The 18,496-nt window shown below is 44.1% G+C and overlaps 1 protein-coding gene and 1 long non-coding RNA gene across 2 annotated transcripts in view; one reads left to right on the top strand and one right to left on the bottom strand.

The window, feature by feature from the left end:
- The window catches only part of PITPNA (phosphatidylinositol transfer protein alpha), a 43,788-nt gene that overhangs the window by 23,478 nt on the left and 1,814 nt on the right, over positions 1 to 18,496 (top strand). Inside the window, 7 exon segments of the mRNA XM_043531470.1 lie at positions 2,853 to 2,860; positions 7,841 to 7,915; positions 8,350 to 8,433; positions 13,459 to 13,536; positions 13,795 to 13,905; positions 16,619 to 16,741; positions 17,743 to 17,812. Of these exon segments, the coding sequence (XP_043387405.1) occupies positions 2,853 to 2,860; positions 7,841 to 7,915; positions 8,350 to 8,433; positions 13,459 to 13,536; positions 13,795 to 13,905; positions 16,619 to 16,741; positions 17,743 to 17,790 (527 nt within the window). The 3' untranslated portion in view covers positions 17,791 to 17,812.
- LOC122463231 lies at positions 9,418 to 14,113 on the bottom strand. The gene is made up of 3 exons (XR_006286395.1): positions 13,985 to 14,113; positions 13,828 to 13,834; positions 9,418 to 9,428 (listed from the first exon to the last, which is right to left on the bottom strand). It is a non-coding gene; the product is annotated as an uncharacterized LOC122463231 (long non-coding RNA).

The following is an 18,496-nucleotide window of genomic DNA, read 5'->3' as shown; positions in this document are numbered from 1 at the left end:
TTCTCAAAGCATGTCACACAGTTTTACTGGACTGTCCAAAACCTTTTCACCTGTGTGCTGAGAGCAAATAAAAACTTCAATCTTAAAGGGAAAATTTTCAGATTCTTTGAAACTGAAAATGGTGGTATACAATGAAAACTTTCTCAACTATCAGTTATGCCAATACAATATGGGTTTGAAACTGCATTGTTGAGGGGGCTGGAGCAGAAGGCAGCTGCATACTCCCAGTGTGGGGGCTGATAGAAAAGTCTGTTTCAGTAGTATGCCAGGCCTGACTTAAATCAAGATATGCAGTTCTAAGGCTTCTGATTAGTTGGCTTGGTAGTAACAGTGCAGTAGGAAAGAACTAGTTTGTGTCTGGTATGATGGCTTATTGTATTAACACTTCATCTCCGGAAAGATCAAGTACTTAGGTCACAAGTGACCTGACATAATGGCTTCCTGTATCTCTGCATTTGTACACAGCATAACATACTAAACGGTTTAGTTCAGGCTGATATGACTGACCAGCTTCTCAGTCAAACTGGAACTGGAGTAGCAAGGGGTTGATGGTTAGGACTGAAGTGAATTCAGTTGTATGTAAAAGTTAATGGAACTCCTGCCCATACTATACCTGTCTCAAGTTGGTGTTAGTTAATTACTTTCACAAGCATTAAGTTCGCTTACAAAGCTTTACCAAAGAAAGAGCCTGTATAAGTTTAGGTAAAACAATATTTTTAGTCATAACTACTGTTGCAATAATAGGGAAGTATTCAAAAGTTTGCCTGTAATTCTGTCCCCTTTTACATATGCATTGTGATCACAAAGTATTTTTTACAAAACTGCTGCCTTGTTCAGTGTGTATTATGGGCAGTATCTGAAGCTCTTGTCTCTTTGCCGCTTCATTTACTACAGAAATTGGAAGTGTCTAGAGAAAGAAGCAAGGAACTTCAGAAAGAGATTCTTGTGGTTAAGGCTCTGAACTGACACTCAGAACAACTGGGTTCTAGCCTTGGTTCTTCCAGCATCACAGAGCAAGTCTGTGGATGTCTTGTCGCCAAAAATTTTCGGGAGTGTCAACTAATTGTGTATTCATTTTCTGGGTGTCAATTTGAGACACCTACAGCCTAGCTTCCAGAAGTACTCAAGACTTGCAACTCCAAACTGAAGTCAATGGGAGCTGTAGGTCCCTCAGAACCTCTGAAAATTCAGGCACTTCCTGTTTCAAGTTGGGCATCCAAATTTAATGGAAATGTTTTTAAAAACCTGGTGTGTAAAATGGAGATGCTGCTTCCCTGCTTCAGAGAAGTTATGAAGATCAATTCATTAATATTTGAGAGACACTCTGGTATTATGGTGATGGGGGCCAAAGAAAAGCCCTTTGACAAAGTGCTAAAAGCAGGTGTTGTGGAAAGCTGGGAAAGCTCCCATTTCTAATTCTGCAGGCTCTATGAGGTATTTGATTTGAAACCTGCCATTGTTCCAGGACTGAATATTGCCCATTTGGTCATGAGAGGAAGTGTAATTTTGGAGGAAAGAATTAAATATTTTTGAGGTAGGCTGAATTTAAAAAAAAAAACCCACAAAAGTACAATGGCAGTTTGCAGCAGGTCTCAATCTGTAACTTACTGTTTACAGCACTTATCACTGAGGTATCTGAACATTCTCCAGACCTGCTCAGAGATTTAGAATAGTCCAAGTTCTAGCAGAGCAGAGGAGTATGGTAGGATAAAGAAGGATGGTCTTGTGAATAAGACACTGGACTGGGATTTGAGAGCTGGGTGCAATTCCTAGCCCTGTCATAGATTTAATCTGTGTGCCTTCTTCCCTGTCTGAACAGTGGGGATAATATTTCCCTCACAATAGTGTTGAGGCATTAAATGTGTTGATGTGAGGTGCTCAGGGACTATGGTGATGAATGCCGTAGAAAATCTTTTAAATAAATACATGCAATTTATGACATGAATGTCACCACATGATCTGTGCGTGTGTGAGTAGATATAACACACATGCAGCTATAATAATTGTAAATGTCTGTATATGTTAAATATGGAAACTTACTGGTTAGACCAGTATACCTACTATAATAATACCCAGGCTTGTGTATTAGACACTCCTCAAACCTCTTATGTCCTTATTGTCCCTTTAATTTGAAAAAAAAAAAAAAGGTATTGATTTGACTAAATGGTCTCCTTGGTGGACACCTTGTGAATCACATTTTAGTGTCAAATTTTACAGCCTTGTTCTAACTCAGTGGAAATCATTATTTTATAATGGAAATATTGACAGACTCTGAGAGCACAAGATAGAATGGTCTATGGCTGTTACAAGATCTTTAGTTAGTTTTTTCTCTGAATAATTGAGCTTTGCTATCCAAGGAGTCTGATTACCACAAGCAGGAGAGATGCAGAGGGCAAAGAGTCCAGTTACCACATGCAGGAGTGATGAGGTCTACGTTGGCTTAAAATCTAGCATTCTTTCAGTTTCAACTGGAGAGAGGCTTATCTGCAAGGTGAAGAATGATTGTTAAAATGCAGTCAGCTGATCAAACTTCTTCCATTTTCTCATCCAGCTGGATGAAATCCAGGAGCTAACAGTAGCAGCACATAATTAGTACTGGTCTGGGTTTCTCCATGTGTGAGAATTTATAGAGGGTTTCGAGTGGGGTGGAGCAAGTTTATTTTTGACAGACTATAGACACTGACAGGGAAAATGGATGTCTTCCTTCAATGAAACTGGCAGCTGCCTGGGAGCATTGTCCAGAATTGTCCCCTTGTGGCTGATATTGGGTGGAGGTGGTTGCAACTGTTAACTTTTCTTTTTTATTAACATAATGTATCTCTTTCTTTTCATGTGTTGGTTTCTTGGAGCAGTTATTACAGTAAGTATTGCTTTTATCAATGATCTGTGGTGCTTGGAAGTGTGTGTAACTCTGTTTGGTACAAGGCACTGTGTATATGTGTAGGGAAGTCTCTGACCTGAGCTAGTGGAGTTGCTACTTTCTCAGTCATCCAGTTACATGGATGAGGAACTGGGTCTCAACATCTCTTCACAAACTGATATATTAAATGACACAGATGATTCTTTATTTACTGCAGTGGCATTTGACTGTACATGTTTCAGAACAAACCATTATGGCAGATAGGTGGAGCAAACATAGAGCAAGTCTATCCAGTCCTGCTGCCTTTGGGCAACGTGATCCCATGAGTAACCTGCCCTCTGAATTCCTTAACTCCTTTTATATACCAAATGCTTCACTAGTCTTGACTCATCCCACACCACCCACCAAGGATGTATAGTGGCTCTTCTTTTCCTGTCATATCAGTCATTGCTTGAAACTGATGTCTCTTGCTCATTAGGGAGGAGAAATTCAAGTAGCTGTGGTGAAAGCTCTGCACACTGTACTGTCTGGTTTCAGTGCTTACCTGAACACTAAGGGCATGGCTACACTTGCAAATGTAGAGCGCTTTGAGTTAAACCAACCTTTGTAAAGCGCAGTAGGGAAAGCGATGCAGTCTGTCCATACTGACAGCTGCGAGCGCACTGGTGTGTCGGCACTTGCAGCGGCATTGGGAGCAGTGCATTGTGGGCAGCTATTCCACAGAGCACCTCTTCCCATTCTGGCGCTGTGGCTTGTGGGAAGGGGGCGGGAGGTGTGGGGCATTCTGGGTCCTGTCCCAATGCCTCGTGATGCATCGATTCGGATCCCAGCAATCCCTCTGCTTCCGTCCACAATTGACGCCATCTTTCAACATTTTTTGTACTGCGCGCTCTGTCTTCCCTTTTGGTCTGCAGGAATGGAGCCCGAACTGTTGAGGAATGTGTTGACAAGTCTTGCCAGCACATCATGTTTGGCACTTGAGTTACTCCTTAAGATCCAAAGTGACGGTGAGGACTCCGACGATGATATCGACTTGGGTAATGCATATGACACGAGATTGCTTGTGGCATTCACAGACATGCTCACCACCGTGGAACCCCGCTTTTGGGCTTGGGAAACAAGCACTGAGTGGTGGGATCACATCGTCAGGCACGTCTGGGATGATGAGCAGTGGCTGCAGGACTTTTGGATGAGAAAAGCCACTTTCATGGGACTGTGTGAGGAGCTCGCCCCCATCCTGCGGTGCAAGGACATGATGAGGAGAGCTGTCCTGACTGTGGAGAAGCAGGTGACTATTGCAATCTGGAAGCTGGCAACTCCAGACAGCTACCGATCGGTCGCTAACCAGTTTGGACTGGGGAAGTCGGCCGTTGGAATTGTGTTGATATAAGTTTGCAGGGCCATTAATCGCATCCTGGTCAGAAGAACTGTGACTCTGGGTAATGTGCATGACATTGTGGATGGCTTTGCACAAATGGGTTTCCCTAACAGCGGAGGGGTGATAGATGAGACGCATATTCCAGTTCTGGCACCAGCCCACCTAGCCTCCGAGTACGTTAAATGGAAGGGCTATTTCTCTGTGGTTCTCCAGGTGCTTGTGGATCACCATGGGCGTTACATTGACATTAACGCAGGCTGGCCAGGAAAGGTGCATGACGCACGCGTCTTTCGGAACACTGGCCTGTTCAGGAAGCTGCAAGCCGGGACTTTTTTCCCAGACCAGAAGATCACCGTAGGGGAAGTCGAAATGCCCATTGTGATCCTTGGAGACCGCGCTTACCCCTTAATGCCGTGGCCCATGAAACCCTACTCAGGGAGCCTTGACAGCAGCAAGGAGCAGTTCAACAACAGGCTGAGCTGGTGCAGAATGACTATGGAGTGTGCTTTTGGCCATTTAAACGGCTGCTGGCACTCTCTGTATGGGAAGCTGGACCTGGCCGATGACAGCATCCCTGCGGTTATATCCGCGTGCTATACCCTCCATAACATTTGTGAAGGGAAGCGTGAACGATTCACTCAGGCATGAAACTTGGAGGTTCAACACCTGGAGACTGAATTTGAACAGCCAGAGAGCAGGGCTACTAGAGGGGCCTAGCGCGGGACTGCAAGGATTAGGGATGCCTTGAGGGAGCAATTTGAGGCTGAAAGCCACCAGTAATGTCGGGTGTCCTGGATGGGAGTGAAGTGCAGTGGTTCCAATGTTAGTAGGAATCTGTGTTTGCTACATATGATACACTGACTTGCAGTGCCTGTTTCTTTCCTGGGCTAAGGTATCTTTTACGTTATGCAATAATAAAGAATGTTTTCAAAGCAAAAAAATCCATTTAATGAAAAGAAAATGCATTTATTGAAAAGAGAAACAACTGCGTGGGAAACAGAAAGGCAAGGGGGTGGGGTGCGGAACGGTACAATCACAGGTTTGCGTATGTCCTGTTATCATACTCAGCCTTCCTGTCTGGAGTGCTGTGCAATGAGTGCTATACTGCATGGTGATGGGGGTTGAGCGCAGTGGGTAAGGGTCGTAGTTTTCAGGGCTGGGTGGTGAAGCTACAGGTGTTGGAGGCAGCTGGTGGTGGTAAGAATCTGGATGTTAGGGAAAGTGGGTTGGAGGTGACATGGGGGCACAAGGGAAAGAGTTTTGGGAGAAGGGCTGCAGGGCGGGGTGGACGTGGTTGTGCTCCGCCTGCATGGCTATCCGTTCCTGGATCGAGTCCGCTTAGCGCTCCATGATACTCGTCAGCCGCTCTGTGCTTTTGGTGCCAGCGATCTGCATTCTGTCGGCGGACCCTCCTTTCACTCTCCTGCCACTCCTGCACTTTTTGATTTTCATTAAGGGAGTGTTGCATGACTTCATGCAGCATGTCCTCTTTGGTTCTATGTGGCCTCTTCCTGATTCTTTGCAGCCTCTCGGCCGGTGATAACACAGCTGCTGAGATCTCAAGGTTGCATCTGTAAAGGCAAAATGTAACACTTAACAGAGGCAGCATTGTTCACACCAGAGAGAGCAATGATTCTCCTGTACTTAAGAAGGGCAAACACAGTCTACACAATAGCATAATTTGCCCGTCCCAAAGCAAGTGCACATAACCCCTGGGAGCCCCAAAATGGTGAGTAAGCACAGGGTCAAGGGGGACTGATTCTTTCATGGTTGTACTGTCCTCTGGGTTTCTGTGCCTTAGGGAGAGCCAACAGCTGCAGGGGGGCCCCTATGCTGAACACTGTCCCTGCATTTTCCCCAGGAGTTTGACCTGGAAGATATCTCACTGCTGAGGGTGACCTGGGAAGCAAGGGAGGGTCTTCTACTACAATGCGGCTTCTGCCCTGGCCCATATGCAGCTTGCCTGTGTGTAGCAATGGTCCCCCCGCCCCTCACGGCACAGTGGCCTGACTGGGACAAGGACCACAGTGGCTCTCCCACGAAACCTGCACAAGCGCATTGCAAGAGTTCTGGATGAGACCTTTGAAGGGATCACTGAGGCGGATTACCGCAATGTGAGAGAGCATCTAGGCATGCATGCAGCCCTAACTCTTCTCACCCCAAAAACCCGCACCGAATAACTTCCTTCCCAAAATAAAAGCCGTTTACCAGGAGCCTCCTATGGTGTCTGTCCTTCCCTAAGCACCGGCTGCCGTGACTGGCTACCTTCCTCCTGGCTTGAGAACAGGTCCTGGCTGCATTCATCTAGGGATGCCAGCGTGTCTTCCTCCTCCTCAGCACCCTTGCTCCCGCATTGCTCCTCCTATCGTGTTGGACTGTGCTCTGAAGTGTCCACGGTGGTAGTCGGAGTGGAGGTGGGGTCGCCCCCAAGTATCGCGTCCAGCTCTTTGTGAAAACGGCAGGTCGCAGGGGCAGCACCGGAGCAGCTATTTGCCTCTGGGCTTTGTGGTAGGCATTCCGCAGCTCCTTCGCTTTAACGCTGCACTGCATCCTGGTCATGGCCACTTTTCATCATGTCCGTTGATATCTGCCCGAAGGTATCGTAATTCCTACGGCTGGAGCGCAGCTGGGACTGGACAGCTTTCTTCCCCCCAAACACTGAAGTCCAGCACCTCACCATTGCTCCATACTGGAGATCACCTGGCGCGTGGAGGCATGGTCACCTGCAAAGATTCACTGAGAGCACTCCACGCCTGGCTGAGCAAACAGGAAGGGGATTTTCAAAATTCCCAGAGAATTTAAAGGGCGGGTCTGATGGTTGGTCACCTGAGGGCAGGACAGTAGAGTTCAAAGTGATGACCAGAGTGGCTAGAACAGGCATTGTGGGATGCTTCTGGAGGCCAATCAGAGCGCATTAACAGACCAGGGAGTCCACACTGGCGGCGCTCCAACATGGGCGCACCAAATGTTATTCCACTCGCTGAGGTGGAGTACCAGGAGCTCTGTAGCTGTGGAGTCAGAGCGCTCTATGTGCCTTGCCAGTGTGGACAAGTCATGAGTTAAAGTGCACTGAGCTGCTTTAATTTGCTCTAACTTGCAAGTGTAGCCATGCCCTAAGGTGCATGTTTCCAAGGACAGTTTGAATCCAGTTCTGGATCCACATTTTGTCTTTTAAAAGCCAACTTCTGCCCTATTTCTTCCACATCTGTCATCTAATCAAAGCTGTATTTGGCAGTCTGGTTTACTTCTGTTAAACAAGCTTCCTCCTTTGGGTCTTCATTCATTTCTTTAAAAAAAATAAAACATCCTGTAAATGAAATAGGTAACAAACTCCAATGCTCTGGGTATCAGACTTATTAAGTGTCTTGTATGGACAACTTATGCTTTGACCTAATCTTGTACCTGGCCACCAGTCATGGGTACTTTCAGAAATGTACATGCAAATAGAAATCTGAAATCACATTGTCACTACATTCAAACCTTGGTCCCAGACCTGGGAGTAACTGTTTGATAACTTTGCTGCTATATATCAGTCAATCAGCAATAAGATCATGTTAGTCTCTTGGATCCCAACAGGTAACCAAAATTTTTCTTTATGGCAGAATGAGTACATGAAAGATGACTTTCTGATCAAAATTGAAACCTGGCACAAACCGGACCTTGGAATGCAGGAGAATGTAAGTGCTTTCAGAGAGGAACTTTGTGGCATTAAGTGGCTAGATCTGTTGCTTGTCCTGTTTCTGAATTCAGTATTGTTATTCTCTTCACATTTCTGGTATTAACATACCTCATGTCAGGCTAGCAAGGAGACTATGCCCCTTATGATTAGACTCCCTTTTGCCTGCTCTGGGTGGGAATGGATGCTTATTAAAACTGTACTCCTGTAGCTCTTGTGCAGAAATTGGTTGGGTTTTGCAGCTTCACTTCTGAATTACTTTTTTTCTTTAGCTGATTTTATGTTTCAACATTAACTGATGAAGCCCTCAACTCTGACCCCCTGCTAATGGGTGCTTGATGCTCAGATCTTTATCTCTGTTCTCCATTCTAATTTGGCATGGGGATGATGTGTAGATGGTTTGAAATAAAAATCTGGCTCCCACTTCTACTGCAGGTTCATAAACTAGAGCCAGATGTATGGAAGAATGTAGAAGCAGTTTATATAGACATTGCAGATCGGAACCAAGTGCTCTCTAAGGTATGCTGGTGGGTAAAGTATTTCATGTGATGGCATTAATATTACAAAAGGAAGATTGATGCAAACCTCATTTCTGAAAATTAGCATGACCCTGCAGATAATCAGACAAGAAGTGAGGAGGGAAGGAGAGACTTTTTTTAATGGGGGCATGACTGTGGTCGCAGGAGGGGCTACACTGAGAATGCTTCATCGGGGCAAACTGCAAAGCATAGGGCAGATGATCCCCAAAACTGGTGGTTTATTTTATAAATAGATTTCACCAAGCAGCTTCTGTAACACCTTAATGGTTACCAAGAAGCAAAAACACAGTTCCCTTTAACCAATCCAGGCTTTGGCTCCCACCCAGACAGCCTAGTCTGATATAGTGAGGGTTAGTTAAAACCTTATTCACCATATGTAAAGCTCAACCAATCCCGTGAGATCGGACACATTACCCACCAAGTCAATGAATACTTCAGATCTTACCCAAATGCATGCTTAAAGCCAATCCTTATTAACTAAATCTAAGATTTATTTAAAAAGAAAAGAAAGAGTTACTGTGGTTAAAAGATCATTATATATACATATATGAATCATGTTCTTATGTCAGGTTCATAGCAGAGATGGTGAGGCTGCTGATTTGTAAAAGTCCTTCTAGAATCTGTTCAATAGGTTATAGCCCAGTAGGCAGTCCGTGTGCATAGTTTTGTTCAAATTCTTCCGTGAGAATTGCAGGGCTAATCCAGAATAGACCTGGAGACCTCAGTCTTGTGATTTAGACTTTCCCTGACAAAGTTTTAAGCAGATCTGAGATAGTAAAGATCAGGCCCGAAAGTTTCTTTATAGCTGAAAGAAAAGGAGTACTAGTGGCACCTTAGAGACTAACCAATTTCACAAAAGCTTATGCTCAAATAACTTGGTTAGTCACTAAGGTGCCACTAGTACTCCTTTTCTTTTTGCGAATACAGACTAACACGGCTACTACTCTGAAACCTGTCTCTATAGCTGAAGTTCAGCTGATAACCTCTTGGTAGCAAATAATCACAGAGGGCATTCCATGGATCAAGAATAAGTAATGTACATTGTTGCTTTGAAGTAAATCTGTGTTTCCTAAGCACACATCAATAACTACTTGTATTTATTAGCATAAGGCAATTAACTGTTCAAACAGTTCATAGGTAGCTTACTACAAACTTTAAAGAGAAATAAAGACAATGATATTATTACACCACAAGTTCTAACTACATGTTAGTATCTCCTTTTGATCTCTGAATCAATAGAATACAGTAATGAAATATCATAGACCGGAACAGAAGTTTAGCGTCTATAAGCTAATTAGATCACATTGTTAAACTTCTAACAAGATATAGGTATCAGAGTAACAGCCGTGTTAGTCTGTATTCACAAAAAGAAAAGGAGTACTTGTGGCACCTTAGAGACTAACCAATTTATTTGAGCATAAGGTTTCGTGAGCTACAGCTCACTTCATCGGATGCATACTGTGGAAAATACAAAAGATGTTTTTATACACACAGGCCATGAAAAAATGGGTGTTTATCATTACAAAAGATTTTCTCTCCCCCCCCCCCCCCCACTCTCCTGCTGGTAATAGCTTATCTAAAGTGATCACTCTCCTTACAATGTGTATGATAATTAAGGTGGGCCATTTCCAGCACAAATCCAGGGTTTAACAAGAACGTCTGAGGAACCGGGGGGGGGGAGGGGAGGGGGAAGAGGAATAAACAAGGGGAAATAGGTTACTTTTTATAATGAATCAACCATTCCCAGTCTCTATTCAAGCCTAAGTTAATTGTATCCAATTTGCAAATTAATTCCAATTCAGCAGTCTCTCGTTGGAGTTTGTTTTCGAAGTTTTTTTGTTGAAGGATAGTCACTTTGAGATCAGAAATCGCGTGACCAGAGAGATTGAAGTGTTCTCCGACTGGTTTATGAACGTTATAATTCTTGACATCTGATTTGTGTCCATTTATTCTTTTACGTAGAGACTGTCCAGTTTGCCCAATGTACATGGCAGAGGGGCATTGCTGGCACATGATGGCATATATCACACTGGTAGATGTGCAGGTGAACGATTGTAAGGAGAGTGATCACTTTAGATAAGCTGTTACCAACAGGAGAGTGGGTTTTGTGCTGGGGGGGAGAGAAAACCTGGATTTGTGCTGGAAATGGCCCACCTTGATTATCATACACATTGTATGGAGAGTGATCACCTTAGAAATAGTTTTACTTTGTGTAATGACTCAACAAGGACTAGCCCTGTTTACCATTTCAATACTCTTCTAATACATCCTTGTGGGTTGTTTTCAGGTCACACAGCCTGCTAGTTGCTTAACTCTTACTGGCTCAACGTGGCAGAGGGCTAAAGCAAACTGTAGAGAACAGTAGAGTCCTTTATGGACAATTTTGATGTAACTCTTAATTTTGTATCCAGTGCTTAGATACTACAAAGGTGGGCTTGGTAGAAATGCCTAGTTAAGTGTTGTTCATCTGTATATAGCATTGTAGTTGGCCATAGTACTTTGCTTAGCAAGGGCTGACATTGTCCTTGTCTTGAAGAGCTTGGATTTCAAAGCAGCACAAAATAGACAATGGAGAAGAGGACAGGCGAGACTGGAAGAAATTCACAAAATAAGGTTATGGGGTTGGGTGGCTGGTGCTATATGCCTCACATTAACTTTTTTTCAGTATCTTCACCTTTTAAAGGGAATTAAGTTGCTTTTGTTTCAGTATAACACATGCAATAGTCTGAAATGGACACACTATTCAGATCTTTAGGGCCTTTAAATTGCAGTAATAAGTCAATTCCATCTCAGGTTCTTGCAGCAAATCTCCATGAGCTCTGCCTTTGTGACTTGTCTAGGCACCAGAACCCTTCCATGGAATAATAGCTTGTATCTACATATCAGTAGTGTATGTGTACACACACACACACTGTGGTACCCAGCACAAAAAAAATTCATAATTCCCACATACCTTCCAAGTGTAATTCCCAGAAATTACATGTCACATCCGAGGCATGAAATTACACATGCAAAGCATTCTTTGAACAGGTGTTTGAGGCACGTTTATCTGGATATTTTGAAATATGAGTGATGTTGAGCAAGAGAAGAGGACTGCATGGGGAGGGGGGCGAGGGAGGGAAGAGACTGTTCTTAAAACACATTGATCCATGTACTCCTTTTTTTCCAAAAATGTGTGTTGGAATGGTAAGGGGTCCGAACTAGCCCAAATACTACTGGCAGCTAGTGATTTGTTTCATGGCTGTGATGCCAAAGGGTGGTAATTTATGGTTGTGAACATTAAATTCACATTTTTCGAAATGTTTCCCAAGTTTATGCACTTTAAACCTCTTCCATTACTTTCCTTTCTCTCACTTGCTTTCTAATGGTATATACCATACGTATGGTATATACCATGTCAAATAAATCCAGAAAGACAAGAATCCAAACCATGTGCAATGCTTACCACTAGGTTTCCTGATCCTCACTTTTAAACTAACTCTACTATAACAGGTCTCTGTGATTGTATAAATAAGGAAACTCAATATCTGAATCCAGATAATGCTCCACCTCAATATCAAGCCTAAAGTTTTACTAATATGCTGATTAAATCTAGTGTACTACCAGGTTCCAACACTGTTGGTGACATGCTATTCAGAAAGCAATAGAATAAAAAATAACTACACTTTTTTCTATGCTGCATCAGTAAGACATTAAATAAGTTGCATTATCTTGTTTAAACTGCCTTCTTCCTGTAACTTAGATGCACAGACGTAGCGTGTTTTATTATTATATTTGGACTGTGTGATCATGTAATTAATATCCTATTGCAGGAAGAGTTAGTCACTGTAGGAACCTAAGGTTCAGTTCTGCAATGAAAAGTATCTGTAAAGATGGCATGGTGGGGTTCCCCGTTTAGTGACTCAATCCTTTCAAGTCAAACTTACTTAACTGGAGTAAAGAAAGGTATTTTCTCTAATTTAGCCTGGCATCAGAATGCAACTGAAGTTTTATTGTGGTTTCTGCATTATTTCTAGTAATAAACTGACTGCAAAACCCAGATTTGAGTGATACCAGTTTAATTCCATATCTCCAATGGGGTTACATTGGTGTAAATCAGGGCACAGTTTGGATCTCTGAATGGAACTGGACTAGTCTGTTGCTCCAGAACAATTCAGCTTGCTCTCCCACACTGTATTGGCTCTACAATGATGCCAGGAGTAAAGGCTTTTTTGGTCACCAAAGTCTGTAGCTATTACTTGTAATATGCACAACAAACAAGTCTCAGTAAGAAGGTGCCACATCTCAATCGCTCTTCTGCCACTAAATCTACTTAAAATCTGAATTTCATGGCTTTTTTGCAATTAAAGTCTCATTGTGAGTATTGGCAAAACCAAGTGTTTAAAATTAATTGGTCCCCCCAAAAAATCGTGGGATTTAAAAACAAAAAATTTGGGGTTAGAGTTTCTAAATTAATCTCTCGTTTGAGTAATAAGGAACTTGAATCCCAAAGCAATTGTTTTGGAAGATTGGCCTTGAAAATAAGGATTTAAACAAAGTGTCTTCATATTCTCTATGATGCAGGGAAGTGTAGGAGTGCATTCTGACATGAGTACTGTGGTGATGCTGTTTTTATAGCACTGACCAATATTGATGTTTAGAAATACACAAGGTATCTCTGCCTTAGAGTGCTATGTACGTTATTTTTTACAAGAGCCATGTGTTCTAGTCGCTTCCCAATACAGGTGATAATGTGAATCCTGTCCTGAAAAGCTTACAAACTAGTATCAGACACAATGTACCAGTGGATTTGGTGGGGTAACAAAAGTAACATCAATTTTATAATACTCTTACTCAGCTAGGGTTAATGTACAGCATGGGGAAGTCAATTTTTTTTCCTCTTGGCCAGTTTCTTAAAGGCTTCATGGAAAAAGTGGGTCTTGAGGAGATCTTAGAGTTACTCTAGACACTAACCAGTCCTCCAAGATCTGTTTCTTATGGCTAAACATGTTTATATTTACAACAGGATTACAAGCAGGAAGAAGACCCAGCAAAATTTAAATCTGTCAAGACTGGACGTGGCCCTCTGGGCCCCAACTGGAAGGTGTGGATCACAGACCTCAGCACATCATGTCTGTTTTTGTGACTGGAGTGTGGTTGTCGGGATGGGTCAGGCGTATGGAGGTTGGGGTGTTAATTTGTGTAAACAAGGGAGGAAGTGTTTTCATCTGTGTCAGTGGAGGGTCTTATGTATGCGTACTGAACGAGTGGGCTACTAGTTCTGGGGGTCCTGTCCTAGAAAAAGGTTCCTACAGAGTTTCTGATTTCAACTCATCATATGAACATCCTTGTCTCTTTGCAGAAAGAGCTGGGGAAACAGACAGATTGTCCGTACATGTGTGCTTACAAACTGGTAACAGTCAAGTTCAAGTGGTGGGGTCTGCAAAATAAAGTTGAGAACTTTATACAGAAGGTAAGTGAACCTGGTCAATATCGGGTTTTCAATGTCACGGTGGCCCCAACCCCACCCCAAGGCCCCGCCTGCACTTGACCTCTTCCCTCCGAGGCCCCACTCACTGCTCAGGCCTTTCCTCCTCACCCCCTGTTTGCTCATCTCTACTTCCTCTTCCTCTGTGTGAGCAGTGGGTGGGGCCTGGGAGGGAAGAGACAGAGTAGGGGAGGGGCCTAATAAGGTATGTTTGTAAGGCCTTAGTGTCTCCATTGCCTTAGTGCAGGGGAGGGCAAACTATGGCCCACAGGCCAGAGCTGGCCCATCAGGGCTTTCAATCCGGCCCGTGGGATTGTGAGCTCCATGGCGCAGTGGGACTAAGGCAGGCTCCCTGCCCTCCCTGGCTCCATGCCGCTCCTGGAAGTGGCCGGCACCACGTCCCTGCTCCATATGCTGCCCTTGCCTGCAGGCACCACCCCCCGCAGCTCCCATTGGCCGGGAACTGGGAACCGCAGCCAATGGGCGCTTCGGGGGTGGTACCCACAGGTGAGAGAAGCATGTAGTGGAGCTTCCTGCCCAACCCTACCCCCAGGAGCCACTGCCGGACATGCTGGCAACTTCTGGGAGCAGTGCGGGGCCAGGGCGCCTGCCTTAGCCCCGCTGCGTGCCGCTGCCACCCCGGAGCCACTCAAGGTAAGCGGTGCCGGGCCAGAGTCTGCACCCCTAACCTCCTGCCCAGCACCCCCTTCTGCACCCCAACCCCCTGCCCTGAGCCTCCAATCCCCTGTCCTGAGCCCCCTCCTGCACCCCGCACCCCTCCTGCACCCCAACCACCTGCCCCAGCCCTACATTCTTGGTCCTGCATATAATTTTCCCACCCAGATGTGGCCCTCAGGCCAGAAAGTTCGCCCACCCCTGGCTTAGTGTCTGGGGTTCCTTTGGATAATTAGGTTCCATAAACCACACTTTTGTCCAAAAAATTTGGTTTTGGTTTTGAGAATGACTTGACTTGCCATGGGATTGCAACTGTTATTTAAAAAACAAACAAACTGTGAACAAAGGAGCGCCTTACGTTGTACTCTTCATCAGTGTCTTGTCTTTCAGATAATGTGTGAGTGCATGTGCAAGCACAGCAGCTAACTCATCTTGGATGTTGCTGGATAATACATAATAAATAACTCGAGCCTTTCAGTTAAAATAACCTCAGGTGCTTGTAACTGGTTAAGGATGAGTTAAAAAATCCCACACTTCTACTTCAATAGTGTGTTTAGTATGATTCTCCTGCCGTGCCCTGCCCTGCCCTGCTAGTCCTGAAGCCCAGGTCATAACTCCTTCCTTGAAACCAATGTTGTTGTTTAAAAAACAAACCTGGAACTCTTACTTAATTTCTCTCACACACAAAGGTCCAATCAAACTGAGGCGTTTACCTCTTTATGTAAGGAATGGACTGCACTGTCCTAGCCTCATGAATGAAAATTCAGCTGCAGGTCACTGGATGGGGCACTTGGAAAAGATGCATTTCTTTGGGGATTCAAGACATTGGGTGATTACGTTATGTTTCCGTTGACTTTGGCAGGAATTGTCAGTCTCCAGGTGCAGCAGCCATGCAGGAAGGTAGATGAGGGAGAGTCAATGCTGTTCTTCAGTGCTGCTTGTTTATCAAGAACCCAAAGTGGGCGTGATGCCTAACAAACGCAATAACAACATCCCTGTCCTGAAGAGCTTACAATCTAAATAGACACAGCAGAGAATAAGGGAAAGGAATAGAACATAAAGGCAAAATGACTGAACAGTTGCCTCTTACACCAGGAATGGAAATGATCTGATGGGCAGGCCTGGATTAGTCAATGTGTACTATGTGCACGATCCCCATCTTGTGCAGAGCACCCCCCCTCCCCGCGCCCCCAAATAAACAAACAAAACACCAACCCAGGGCCAGGAAGGAGGTGGGGCATTGTAGGTGGAGGGCCCTGTCTGGATTCTGTAGCGAGCGCTAATGGATCAGAGGGGGGAGCCGAGCCAAGTCTACTGGACTGGCGCTGCTGCAGGATGAGTGTGGGGTGGGCTTCTTCTCCAGCACCCCCTCCCCCTCCACCCAGGGGGAAGGACCCAACAATCCATCCACCAGGGCCTCCTACCCCCAAAGGCAGGACCCGACCCCACTGGAGGCAGGTAAGGTGTGTGTGAGGTGGGGGGGAGGGGGGAGAGTTCTCTTAATGCACAGGGCCCCAAAATTCTTTAATCTGACACTGCTGATGGACTTTCAAATTAAACAAGAGGAATCACAGATGTCAAATCACTAACTCTAATTATTAATTCCTTCTCTTTTAAGCCTATTATGTAGTCTCAAGAGACTGCTGAGCCAATTCCACTGAAAACCTTATTGCATACCCCAGGCTATATGCAAGAACCCAAAATGGTCCAGTTTAAAAATCTAGAACACTGAATGACAGCATCCATGGTTTCTCTGGCAAGGGCATTTCAATTATAATGAACCAGAAATAGTTGGGTTTTTTCTTTTTCCCTCTGTAGCTTTCCTATGCTTGGCAAAGTGATCCCATTCCCCTATAAAACAAAATGGCAAGCACTGAGGTTAGACCTGTAGCAATTCCCAGTGCACACATCTTTATGACAGTGCACGTTAACTAACTGTAAACATATTGTTCTGCATGCTGAATTGTTGGGATTCTTTTTCCTGAGCTTTAAGTTGTTTGTTCCCTCACCTTTGTTTTTGCAGCAAGAGAAACGTCTTTTCACAAATTTCCACCGGCAGTTGTTTTGCTGGCTTGATAAGTGGGTTGATCTGACTATGGAGGACATTCGCAGGATGGAGGAGGAGACCAAGAAACAGCTGGATGAGGTAAGTGGGGAGGAGAGCAGGTGTGGGCTGTGAGGCAGTATCTGTATTCTAAACCTACTATGGGGTGGGGAAAGAAGGTCTGCCCCCTTGCCATGCAATACGCTCGCTTACCACACAGGTCATGCTGCTTCTGGTGGTTTAGGTGGTTGGATCTGACTTTTTGAGTTCTGCCTTCCTAGTTAGCACAGACTCCTTATATTGCTCTGGAACAACTTTTTTATTGGTTTCATTGGTAATTTAGAAGATCTGTTACTGACTATTTTAAAATAAATTAAGATATCTTCTTACTCATTACCCTAATGAGTATTCAGCTCAATGAGTCTCAGCAAGTTATCAGCAAAATCAGTCTCTGGGTATGGGGTGTTTGTGTGTGTGGTTTTATTTATAAAAAAAAAAAAGAAGCTGTGCAGGCCCCGGAACCATTTCTGGTAAAGCTGCAGCTCCTTTTAGGGCTCTGTTACCCAAAGAGCAAAAGGCACAGGGTACTACAATCAAGTACATTTTGAAGTGTGAAAAAATTACAAAGAATATTCATTGCGAGAGCATGGAAACTCCAGCACCAAACCTACATTTCTCAAAGCAGGGCCTTTTTTTTAAAAAAAAGAAAAACAAAACAAAAAAAAAAGGCCCTGCTTTGAGAAATGTAGGTTTGGTGCTGGAGTTTCCATGCTCTCGCAATGAATATTCTTTGTAATTTTTTCACACTTCAAAATGTACTTGATTGTAGTACCCTGTGCCTTTTGCTCTTTGGGTAACAGAGCCCTAAAAGGAGCTGCAGCTTTGCCAGAAATGGTTCCGGGGCCTGCACAGCTTTTTTTTTTTTTTTTTTTTTTTTTTTTACAAACTGCTTTACGTTAGGACAGTTGTCAGGGATGCGAGACTTCACCTCTGAGGCCAAGAAACTCCCACCTTCACACCCTTTTTTTGATGTGGAGCTGACAGAGAAGCCGATTACCAGCATGTGTTGGAACAAATAGCTAAAGATGCTTGCTTACTTTCAGATGAGAGAAAAAGATCCTGTGAAAGGAATGACAGCTGCAGATGACTAACGTGGCTTCCTCCTTGTGCACTGTATGTACCCAGAGTATCTGTCACACACTTTGTTTTGGCATTCAGTGCTATTTAGAGCAAAAATCAAATTGATTCAGGTTAGCAAGGAGTCAGTACAGAAATTGTGCAAGTCAGAAATCTGTAGAGCTGCTCATTTTGCCTGATAATGAATACACTTTTCACCTTGCCAACTGAATTTACTGTCTTGTTTCAGAATTATTTGAAACTGTTTGTGAGCACAAGGAAAGTGTTAAGGAAAGCATCATATTAGAACAGTAAACACAAAGTTACACTGATGTCTCATTTCTGTGTAATGTACCCATCACTTTGCGTACCCTGTTAGAGGCCTTTTCAATAGTCTGAAATAATAAATAAATGAGCTTGAGTCTAGCAGCCCTGCCCTTTGGAATTTGAGGGTGTATTGGCCTGGATTGTGCCCAGCAACAATGTTCATCAATGGGCAAAGGCGTGGGGCAACATCCATAGGTCACAGGACAGAGAAGGAAGATATAGATGATGTTTCTTTAAGCTTCTGTTTTTGTCTTGTCTCTGTGTGCATCACTGTGGACATGCTGACTGTAGTGCTTTGATCCTTGGAACCAAAGTATTTGCATGTTTCAGTTTTTCCTTGTTGGCCAGACTTCGTGCCAGCGTTCTAGGCAATGTACAGGTAATGGGGAAAACTTTTTTTTTTATACTTCTGCA

This window comes from Chelonia mydas, chromosome 17 (assembly GCF_015237465.2).
Source record: "Chelonia mydas isolate rCheMyd1 chromosome 17, rCheMyd1.pri.v2, whole genome shotgun sequence".
NCBI classification, from domain to species: domain Eukaryota; kingdom Metazoa; phylum Chordata; order Testudines; family Cheloniidae; genus Chelonia; species Chelonia mydas.
The sequence above is the reverse complement of the archived record's forward strand: the minus strand, read 5'-3'. Positions and strand labels throughout refer to the sequence as shown.